We start from the raw sequence: 12,050 nt of genomic DNA, 5'->3' as shown, positions 1-12,050 counted from the left end.
GGAGAAAGATGTGGCAGTCTGCTTCTGTAAAGATTACAGCCTTGGAAACCCTATGGGGCAGTTCTACTCTGTCCTATAGGGTTGCTGTGAGTCAGAATCGACTTGAGGGCAATAAGCTTGGGTTTTTGGTTTAAGCCAAAGAAAGGCTGCAACCACAATGGGAAGGAGTAAAAGGAGAAATGGAACTCTCCTCCCCCATCCTAGATGATTCAAAAAACCTGCTGCTGTCCAGTCGATTCCGACTCATAATGACCCAGTAGCAGCCAAGCTTCTTCACTGAGGCTTACAGAGTTAGGTAATCATTACAGTAAAATTTTGCTCTCAGAACTTAGCTGTTAACTGGAGTCCCTTCTACCTAATCTCTCCTCCAAGTCTGTCCAAGTCTAATATACATTTATTTAGACCCCACCTCTATATCCCCTATTTCCACCGTCATTACTTATTTCCTAACTACCCACTGGAGCCACTCAGACAAGACAGATGGATTTTGTATTTCAAAAATACCAAAAGTAAATAGGTACAGATATTGGGAGGGGAAAAAAACACAGCAAATGAAGGCATTAAAGACTAATTGCCCTTATGTTAATCTTACTTTGTGGTTTAAGACTTGCTCTTAAATAATTCTTATCCTGTGCTGATAATTAATCAAGTCATTCTCCTCCATCCCATTCTTGATAGAAATCTATTTCCGGAAACCATTTTTCCCTTTGTATAATTTAATACAAGGTTTTTTTTTTTTAACGCACTTTTAGCAATTTCAGCTAGATTCGCCTGTTAATACTGTACCGATACTGAAATGTTCATGAATCAGGTTAAAGTCTAACATGAGGTTTCACAGTTTGGTTGAAAACAAGACCTGAAATAAAAGGTGTGTCATGGAAATTCTGACAGACAGATGAGGACAGTGCAGCTTTAATATTCTCTCTCCGTCACCGAGAAATGTTTTGGGATTTCCCTTAGTAGCATCATTCTTTCCTCTCCTTATATAAATCCAGGCTTTGTAAGTACCAGAAAAGTCTCCATTTGGCTCTGAAGAATGTTTTTTCCAAAACTGTTAGAATCTGAACCCATGCTCCACCCCATCAGGCTGCGTAAGTTCGCCAGCGTTCTTGTGTTGGGGATCACATTCCGTACTTCACAGGGTGGTTTTGGAATAAACGTATATAAAAGGTGAATGCACCTAAATGTCTGGCATATCACAGCATTCAATAAAGATTAGTTCTTATTTTCTTCAACTGAAAAAAAAAAAACCTTTAAAGTGATTGTAATTCAATTACAAACTTTCTACTCCAGCACTTCTACTGCCTCTCTTCTCCGTTCCTCCTCATACCAAGGCTCAGGAACCTTTCAGGTACAAGATGTTTAAAAGTATCAGAATCAGTGAAGTTGAGCTACTACTCCCTCTGGAGCATGACAACCTGTTTTCAGCTATTAGCAACCTCAGAGTAAAACGGGACATTTAAATGACTGTGACCAAACACACGTACTAAACGCTGGTTTTAATTTTTCACCCTGTAACCCAGAACACTTTCCCCTCCTGCAATGGCCCATAATACGCTCTTGTTTTATTTGTGGCAATTAAATTCATTCCTGACACCTGGGCACTTTCCTAAAGCTAGAAGGAAGGCACATTAAGTGATTTGTTCCCACTGTATTAATTTATTAGGTCTGGCATTATACATAACCTATTATCAGTAAAAATTAGAATTTTCTATATTTTCGAGGATAATTACATTTAGCGTCACAGAGTACTTTTTTTTAAGTCATGTAAAGATCTATCCTAGTCGATGAAACTTTGGATTACAAACTAGCCTTTAAAAAAAAGAATAACAGGCAGGCAGTAGTCATTGTGATCCTTCTGGCTATGGACACTCATAACATCTCTCTCCTAATATTTATATATTCATACACCCAAGAAATATTTATATAGGGTCTACTGAGTGCCAGGCACTGCATTAAACACTAGAGACATGAAGAGAAATGAGACTCAGCCCTCGCTTTCAAGGCTGGTAGAGGAAACAGAGTTCAGAGATTAATCAGACAGCGTGAAGGTGCTATACTGGAAAGAGCATCCAGAAAGGCGGGAGGGTGGGTCGGGAAGGGCCCGAGTTAGGCTTTAGACTAGGACTCATAGGTGAAATAAGTGTTACATGGGCCAAAGGGGCGGGGGGAGCAATTGAAGAACGGAAAACATAAGACCTGTAAACTGCAATTTATTCAGGACGACTGGACGATGGGGAGAGGGAAGCAACCTTGGGTGAGTGTGAAGAAGCAGGAAGGGGACAGTTCACTAACGGATTTAAAGTGCCCTGCTGAGAAGCTGGACTTCACCCTAATAGGGAAGCTCTGAAACTGATGCCATTTTGAAAACAGGATACTCTGACCCTGGTGGATCAGTGGTTAAGCGCTCGGCTGCTAACTGAAAGGTCAGCAGTTGGCACGCACTAGCTGCTGTGCCGGAGAAAGATGTGGCAGTCGGCTTCCATAAAGATTACAGTCTTGGAAACTCTATGAGGGCAGTTCTACTCTGTCCTATAGTCAGAATCGAATCAATGGCAACTGCGGTACGTGAAGGAAAACAATGGAGCAAGCTAAGGGTTAATGCGTCTAGAAATTGAGATTTGAATGACATCATCCAGGAGAGTGAAACAAGCATGGGGGGGGGGGTAGTAAATCACTTCATCATAAAATTATAGAAAAAGAAACATAAATGTCATGTTCAATTGCAAAAATAAATACTAAGTAGGCTTCTACTACCACTTATTAGGATGAATAACCACAGCATGCGCTGCAGCACCAGTTTCTGGCGGGCTGTATGTGTGTGTGAATAAAATAATTGACAAAATACTTTTAATGTACTGAGTAAAAGAGTCACCGTTCAGAAAGTCATTAACCAGAAATAGTTTTGTTTCAAGTCTACACCACCAACGGGAATACTCGACACTAGTTGTGTTCATGCATGCCTAACTCTAAGAACTATTAGTGCATTTTCATGGAGGAAAAACAAAACTGTATTGAAAAGAAAAGCAGTTTTAACTGCCTACCCCAACTCACTTACCTCAGGCATTACTGGCAATTTCACCTCTGAGACTGAAACTATGCTTCGACGTGACTTTAGTGCCAAACCTCCAGAGTTTACATCTACACCACTCTTGCATGGATTCTGTCATTCGAGGACTGTAAATAACCCCGGAAGGTTCGTCTACAGTTAACATGGCTTCTAATTTTAGGATAGGTAACCAATCAGAAATGCGATACCACGTTGTTGACCCCCATTTTGAAGACAAATGACGGGAAATGCTGGCACCAACTCTACAAACCAGTGGACAGCCTGAGGTCACTGAGAGTTTAGGGGTGGTCCATCAGTGCATGGGACAGACAAATACTCTGCCAAAGCTAGGCAACTGCACGATTCTGCCCAACTCAGACCTCAACGCTCCTAGCGCTCAGTGTCCACACTGTTTGGCTCTCAGTACTTTTGTGATCTATGATGACGAAACTGGACGTCCCTTTTCTGAAAGGTAGCCAACTCAATCCCTGCTGCCCCCTTTCTGCTTAAAGGTCACCCTCCCCTGAGTCAGCCTCGTTTTCCAGAATTCCTCAGCTCATACAGCCAAGAGGGACTCATTCTTTTTACATCTTTTCTCCACAAATGATGACTTACACTCTTAGAGAAGGAATACAACATACAGTCCTGCTCAGGTAGGCCGATGGAAATATGTACCGTGAAACAGGCCTTCAAAATGAAATGTCATCAGCAAAGCAGAAGAGGTCCTGATTTGTAACCCTTAGCTACTAAAAACTACACTACTTCAGTTGGAGTCACAGGTTAAGTAGAGTATTGGTGTGCTCTTAGCAAGGAAATGTTTTGAGATTCAAAACCACTTCACCATGCCTTTACTGAACGCGCATGAATGTGAGTTAATTCCCTGCAGCCCTCTCAACATCCGGTGTTCATCATTCAGAGCCAAGAGGCTCCTGCTGACCACAGTTATGCGCAGGGCTTGATCCTGAGGCTGTCTCTTTAGGGTATCTTAGCTGAAGAGCCTGAGTTAGAACGTTTGAATTCGTGATATTCAACAAAAGAGAAAGAATAGGAAAAGCAGGAAAAACGTGCCAAAGTTAACCAGATGTAAAAAAAAAAAGAAAAAAATGTAAGTAACTGTTGGGCACTTTGAATAAGCAGGCCACGTTCTGAGAGGCTGTTTCTACCACTGTAATTACAGAAATGCATGGGTCTTACTTACCCTGACAAGGAAAAACATCCCATTTTTCCAGCAGGGAAAGTAAGAGATAATGCTGTTTAGGCTACACTGCCCAGAGGAAGAGAATAAGTGAATGTGCCATCTGAGTGGTAAAGTGGATCGTTCTGTTTGTATGACAATTGCTTTTCGAAATCAGCCGATGCAGGACAGGAACAACTAGCCAGAGACAGACCTTCCAGGTGGAATCTGAACTTCTTCAAGGACCAGACCAGACAAGTCTGCTCCTCTTAATCCCCCTCTTTTCTCTGAAAAAAATAGGAGCAAAGACCAGCTCTCTGCTAGCCTCAGGGAGCTGAAATAAGCACTAAGTAGATCAAGCCAACAAACAATGTTAAACTGAACAAAAATCCAGCAGCAATCTTGAGTCATGTAACAAGGGTCGTTTCAGAGTTACAAAAAAACGAGTCCGTCTTCATCTCTAACGACCTTAAGGAGAAACATTCTACGGCTTCGGGCCCCACCATGCACTGTTCTCTCTTCTCCCCACATTTCAGGTCCTGGGTTTCACTACTGCATGCAGCAAATTCTCACAAGATCCTCCTGTGTTACCTGCCCTGGAGATATCGGTTTTCAGAGCTGTACACCTGTACTGCAATATAAATAAGAATGACATAGAGTCCTTTAAGTGAAAGGGGAATAACCCAATAAACATCTCTCCAGAAAAATCTGCTGCTTCCCCAAGGGACAAATACCGTATGATTCCACTTAAGTGAAATATCTAGGATAGGCAAGTAGACAGAGACCAAAGTGTATTTGTGGCTGCCAAGGGAAATGGCAAGGAGAGGAAAAGAGGAACTCATTGCTTAGTGGATACTAAGCTTCTGTTAAAGGTGATGGGAAAATTTGGAAACGGATAATGGTAATGGTTGAACAACACAATAAACATAACTAATGTCACTGAATTGTACACATGAAGAATGTTCAAATGGCAAATGATTTGTTACATATATATTTACTAAAAAAAAGTTTGCTGCTTCCATTTATGTTGCACCTAGGGGAAGGGAAGAAGAAGGAAATAATCTTAGTGCTTCACATACTTGTAAAATATGTTTGCTGTCACTACAGGCTTCTGAATGGCATAGATTACAAATCCAGTTTTAACAATGAAAAACTCATTTCTTTAGTCTTCTTATTCTAAATTATCATTTACTAAGTAAAAGAATGACGCATATTCTACATCTAAAGCTACAAGGATATGTGACTGTTAATCTGGAGCACGTGCACCTCTCTAGTTTAAAAAAAAAAAAGGAAAAATAAAATGAAAAGCAATACTTAGCTGCAGATACTTTGTCTACTGACCAAAGCAACAGACTACATACTAATAACTAGAAGACGCTGCCTCCATCAGGTGGCAAAACTCTGGTGTATGAGGAACACAAAAAGCAGCCGCGAACACCAGCTCCCATCTCCAAAGGTTGTGCTGCCAAAGGCATGGTTGAGAATGAGTTATCGTCGCTCGTTCTCCTGAATAAGAATGAGTCTCTATCAAACAGAACCACAATGAAAAAGTTAGAGAATATTAAGAGAAAACTTAAATATGCTCTCAAATGGTCAGATGCTAAGGGAAAGATTAATTTTGAGGAGAAAGCGAAAATAGTAAAAGGTAAGTAACTATAGTTTTCCCCTGCTATCCTATGAAAGCTTTTGTAAGCTGAAATGGCAGAAAGTGAAGAAACAACTGCCATTAATTTATATGGGAAAAAATTTTGAGCATTCTCAGACACAAAAAAATAACCTACCAAATCATACCAAATAAATTGAGATAAAGCACAAGTGCTCACAGACACAGTTCAAAGCTATGGTGGCTTGATGCTAGGTGTAGCTCCCGGGGAAGGAGCTTGGCGACGCCACTCTCTCTGCTCAGGGTGCACAATGCCTATTAAATGGCTCACTGCAAAACAAACGCGAACGTTTTTTGCTTTTCGTCTTTTTTCGTAAAAGCGAAAATCCTCTTCGGATTTCTTTTGGTTAGCAGAAACAGATACTAATGTAGGTCTTTTGTAAAAGCAAAGTGGCATAAAGCAAACTTTTGAAAAGCGGGGGATACCTGTATATTTGTGGGATTGAAAAGCATTGTCCTCAGCTAACATGTCCTTCTTAATTGACAACAAACAATAAAATGTAATTGATTAGCATATGCCTATTATAAGTCAAATGCAGATGACACATATTAAACAAAATGCAATAAGTAGATAATCTGTTACAAACAGATTTATATTTGAAAAGGTTTCTGTGAATTAAAATTTTGTAAATGCACTAGGTGAACTCATTACTTAAAGAGATCTTAGGTGAAATTCTTCACCAAAACAAAGAACAATGTATAAAGCACTTAGTCAAGCTCTAATTTGTCTGTTTTGCAGATCCTGAATTTCAAATACTAGGTAAAGTGAGGCAATTCACAGAACAAGTACAAATGACTGAGACACGTTTGGAAAAATGCTCAGCCTCACCAATAACCCAAGGGATGGACACTGAAAAGAGACCATTTTCACCTACCAGACTGGCATAATTGTAAAAGATTTGCATTATCCAACACTGGCAGGAGTCAGGGAAAGGGAGCACTCACATATATTAATACTGAAAATGTAACTTGGTATCTTTTAGCAGAGTAACTTAGAGGTACTCAATAATGATTAAAATGTACACACATACACATACAAGTGTGAGCACACTTCCAGGAATCTATTGTAGAAATACCTACGCTAGTGCTCAAGGATGTTCTCTGCAGCAGGATTTGTGCTAGTAAGAACTTAGTAACAATTGAAATATCCATCAACAGAGGAATGGATTAATAAATCTGACACATCCACACAATCGCCATTAAATAGAGATTAGGCAGAACTGATGTTTTGACATGGAAGGATACATAATATACTGCTGAGTGAAAAAAGCAAATTTAAAAAAACTCAGCTTGAAAATCAAGTTTAAAAAACTCGGTGTGTGTGAGGGAGAGAATGAATGGATGCCTTAAGTGGCAGTTGGCCCTGGTAAAGCGAAGAGAGGAGGGTATACGGTTTCACTTTTTATTTTATATGGCAATTAAGAGATTATCAATCTGAGAATCCACTAACAGTTCAACAGATGTTCTCTAGGGAAGCAATGCAGGACCACTCTGTAGTTTAATAATGTGGATACTCTATGATTTTACCAACAGAATCTGACTGGGCAAGTAGGTCCAAGAGGATCAACCTTATTCTGAATCCTTTTTATGCAGAAAATGATACTTTTTAAGGCAACATGCACTCTTTCTCTTAGAAAGTAATACTACTTGAGAAAACTCAGTAAATATTTTTCTTATAGGCTCCCACCCAAAAAACATTACCAAAAATAATAACAGAGGTGAATCCCATTAGCCCAGAATTACAAAGTACCTTTACATCTTTAAACTTCCCAAAATCTAAAGTCTAGACCCAAGTCTTACCTATAACGTTCAGGGTCACAACTTTGAGAAGTGGGAAGAGCTACATACTCCTTTCATCTTTTAGAGAGAGACTGGTAAACACACCTTTCTCTTATTATTCTCTTTTTTACAAGAATACCCTTGATTTCCAAATCTAACTCTCAAAATGCTTTATTCAACAGGGGATTTAAGCACTCTATAAAATATCTTGATGTAAGAAAGATAGAGTATTAATGAATAGTCATACCATAAAACACCCCCATCTAAAATACATTTAGAAGTATACAAGACAAGTTCATCAATTTAAAGCAGTTTGTAAAGGGTAACCAAATGACTACTACAATTTTAAAGTTGTAAAAAGTACACATAATGCCTTCTCTCTCTTTCTCTTCTTAATGTGCTTAACATTACACAGTATTAGGACAATATTTTCCAGGCTAGAATGTACTTTCCACTTGCCCTAATAATAAACCTATGCCCAAATGGGAAATGTAACCAGAACTAAATAAACATAGACAATGAACAAGAGAGCCAGAAGATGGGCTAATGAATCTGGGATGCCTTCACAAGCTAGAAAGTGTCAAGAAATTAAACAAATAGAATAGAAAGTATGAAAAGTTAAACACTGGATGCATAGGAAATGCAACTACAGATCAGAGAAGGGGGGATGGATTTCTTTCTTCAGGCAATGGATAGCATTGTGTATGTTGTCAGATAGTCAAGCTGAAGGAAGTGTGCCTCACAGTAATACTGCAGGAATCAGTCATTGCTGAATTATCTATAACATGCGAACTTTGTTCTGGAGGACAATCGGTAATCTACAAAAACAAAAACTTACTAGAATGACGTACGACCTAAAATGAGCCGCAAAGAGTCCAACCCAATGCATAGGTAAAACAGATGAAGAAAAAAAACAAAGAGGAAGAACAAGAAAGAAAATTCACATGAATACAAAGTGATTCCATTTTTTTCTTAACACCCACACAGAGACAGCAGTTTCTGACAAGAATGTTCTCTGAAAAAAATAAAATTACAGGAATTTTTTTTCAGAGAGAAAAAGACAGCTTTATATGCAGACTACTAGGCAAGACCATATGTTTTTTTAAAGGCCCAAATTTACAGCCCTCATATTTCAAAAATTTCATCTAAATAACTTATTTTTTGGAATACAAAGAAAAAGATGACTTAAAATATCGTCCCTGTTTGGAATGCTTACTTCATGTTGTACTTGAAAATAAAAGCCAACATGGCAGCTTACCTTGGCACTGGAAGCCTTGTTTCCCAAACCCCCTGAAAAACAGAAACAAGAACAAAACATCTTAACATATTTCATGTTGGACATCATATTTTAAGCAAGTTATGTGACAAACTATTCTATAGAGTTAAAAGTTTGTACATGAAACCCAATGATTTGATTTAAAAAAAAAAAAAAGCATAATATCTAATCAGATGACTATATAAATCCAGCTCGGGAAAAAAATCTATCTTGGCTGCAAAGGATCACTGAAATTCTTCAACTTATGAAGTTTCTTTCCAATTTTTTTATACTATGTGATCAACAGTTACATTTCAACACAAGAATATAACTGTACATTCATATATATGAATATTAGCTACAATATTCAAGTCACAAAAAGGAGTTTATGGGAAAGAAGTGGCTTAATTTTGTTCTTAAAGTCCAGCTAAAAATCTTTTTTCTCCCTAACGACAATTAAAAAGTGGCTTCATTATGTGTTATGAGTTTGTTTAAAATATTATGTGTCAGGAAATTGCCAAATAGCATCACTCTTTTAACATTTAATTTTAGCTTAAGGAGCCATATTTTACAAAACAAAATATCATTCCTATCGTCTGCATTTGAGATGACCATGATCGAATTTTTACTGAGAACCAACAGCATTCAAAGCACACACAGAGACAATTTTGTTCTTGTAAATTACTTTAGAGAATTTACTCTCTAAGGGGAGAACCCTGACATGGAGATTAAATTGCAGACATTGTTCCACTAGAATGGACTACATTACAATTTTCTCAGAAGGTTATTAGCCATAACCCCTTGCCTGACAGAGCTTTTTAAGTTTACAAAGCACTTCACATATCTTTATGATTAGAGTCATCCCCCCAAAAAACATACTTCAACTCAAACATTTAGCTTTAAAATGTCAGCACTTTTAAGATTTCAACAAAACTTTTAAATCAAGGACCCATAGAAGCAACAATGAAAGAAAACTGAAAAATTAAAGCCACTGCCCAAACTTCCAGCAGATGTTCTCCTGGAAGTTCCAAGTAGTTGTTTTACAATTAAGTGGAGACATGTAGAGATTATTCAGGGAGAGAGGAGAGGGAGAGACTGTTATTTTCCACTTCACAACACACCTGGTGACCTGGCCTGCCACATCAGTTCACCAGGGCCTGATCCCTCCAGGCAACTGATAGTGGAAAGACATTAGCTGGCCTGGGTAGGTTACAAGTCCCTTTTCTAGCTTACCTACTTCCTGCAAAAGTAATCAACAGACTGACAAAACTGTCCCCTTTTAAGGGAATCTCACAGTTGACAAGAAAAGCAGAAGACCTGGCTTTAACTAAATGCAATAGCCTCTCTTTGCCCTGATGCTCCAAAAACTTATTTTAAATAGCCTCATCTACAGTTACCTACTCCTTTGAGCACAACAGCTTCATACGCTGACTATACCGGTGGAAAGCATTCATAGAGGTGGCTGTGCTTTTCATAAAAGTATACTTTTGAGCTGATTTCTAAAAAGGAAAGGAAACATGAAGTACCAGATTAGCACCACGTTTGTGGAACACGCCCTTTGACATGTTTTTCCACAGGAGTGATGGATGGAGACAGAGCCATCCGTAAGTTCTCCCTAGTGTCCCAGCAAGATACAGAGGTATGCCACACAGCGGGTTAGCGGCTGGACTGTCACCTAGTGCAGCTCCCTGGCCGATGAGAGGAGGGAGCTAAGGAACCCTTATCCTATACCCACAAACAAGAGGTTGAAGAAGCAGGGTGCTGGGCAAACTAAGACAAAAACAAAACTACTGATTCCCAATCTGGGGGACCTGTTAATTCCCTAAATTTCGCGTGTTCGGACTTTTGGGGGGTTACAGACCTTTTGAAAATCAGATAAAGCTGTAATTCTCTCACCTGAAAAAGACCGCACATTCACAGTTTCCCTTAGTTCTACAGGGCTCACAGACCCCCCGCAAGGCCCATCCATACGGTAATTCCTCCCAAAGCCGCAGGACCTCCGAGTTAAGAATACCTGCTGCTCACTGGAAATGACCTGAACTTTGACGCTTTTAGCAGTTACACTATTTTTCTTAAATAAGGCTTTGTCCTCATCAACACGGTTACAGGGTAAATCTCGTGTTGACAGGTCTATTTTAAATGACTTCCTCTGCCCTTCTGTCATTTGCCGGCACTGCTTTAATTTCCCCTCCCCCATTGCAAGCTTTCAACAGTTTGTTGCCTCTCAACTTTCTCTCCGGGATCACCCAGAAAATTCAAAAGTCTCTCCGTGCCCAGTAGATACCAGCTACAGTAAGCACGGACCCAAGATTCCGGTAGAGTCCCAACCCGATGGGAAGCACAAACACACACACCCCGAACGCGCCCAGCCTGGCTCGCCAACAACTTGGATCGCGCGCAGCAATCGCCGCGGCTCCCGCGGTTACTCTGGGGCGTGTTTCTCCCATACACTCCAGCCCTCTGGATCCTCCTCTTTTCTTTCCCCTTTGCTCACACCCCGCCAAAACGGCTGCCCCGCGGTGTGAGGACTGGAGAACCTGGGGGGAGGTCACTATCCCCGTGGAGGGGATCAATGTCACTGCCGCGCAGGGCCAGCCCTCCCTCCTGCGGCAGGGGGTGTGTGGCAGAGCGGTGACTTCCCCAGGAGTCCGGCCCGCGTGTGTGTCAGTGGCCGGGACGGCCGGGCGCGCGAGTGTGTCATTCCGGCGAGAGCTGGGACTCCCGCTGGCTCTCCAAGTTCCCCGAGCCCTGGAGTAGACGTGCCCGGACTGGGGGGCCCGAGCGCGGGTCCCCGGGAGAAGCACTGGTCCCCTGTCCCACGCGCCGCGAGCCGGTTCGGGGGTGCCCCGGAGGTGCCAGTCTTGCTCCCGGCTCGCGCGCACCTACCAGATGAAGTCGGTGCAGTGGCTGCAGAAGGTGGGCTGCTTGAAGAAGCGGGCGATGAATTTGTGGTCCTTCACCTCATGCACGTTCTTCTGCCTCAGCGCCCCTTTGCGGGCGAAGCGGTTGGCCACGTCCTGAGACGCCGTGGAGTCGTTGGCCGGGAAAACGTCAGCCATGGTCCCCCTCAACCACCTCTTGCCTCCGCCGGGGAGTAGCAGCGGGGAGGCCGGGGGGCGAGGGCGGGGGC

At 41.1% G+C, this 12,050-nt stretch overlaps 1 protein-coding gene across 2 annotated transcripts in view; it reads right to left on the bottom strand.

Annotated features, from left to right (window-relative positions):
- Positions 1-12,009, bottom strand: part of PRKCA (protein kinase C alpha) — a 439,560-nt gene extending 427,551 nt beyond the window's left edge. The window contains exons 1-2 of one of the 2 annotated variants that reach the window (XM_004374198.2): positions 11,807-12,009; positions 8,924-8,955 (exon numbers count right to left, since the gene is read on the bottom strand). In XM_004374198.2, coding sequence (XP_004374255.1) covers positions 8,924-8,955; positions 11,807-11,979 — 205 coding nt within the window. In that variant the 5' untranslated portion in view covers positions 11,980-12,009. The remainder of the gene's footprint in view (positions 1-8,923; positions 8,956-11,806) is intronic. The other variant, XM_023729298.1, reaches the window with a different exon arrangement.
- Positions 12,010-12,050: the final 41 nt, after the last annotated feature.

Source organism: Trichechus manatus, unplaced genomic scaffold, assembly GCF_000243295.1.
Source record: "Trichechus manatus latirostris isolate Lorelei unplaced genomic scaffold, TriManLat1.0 scaffold00028, whole genome shotgun sequence".
Classification (NCBI taxonomy): Eukaryota; Metazoa; Chordata; class Mammalia; order Sirenia; family Trichechidae; genus Trichechus; species Trichechus manatus.
The sequence above is the reverse complement of the archived record's forward strand: the minus strand, read 5'-3'. Positions and strand labels throughout refer to the sequence as shown.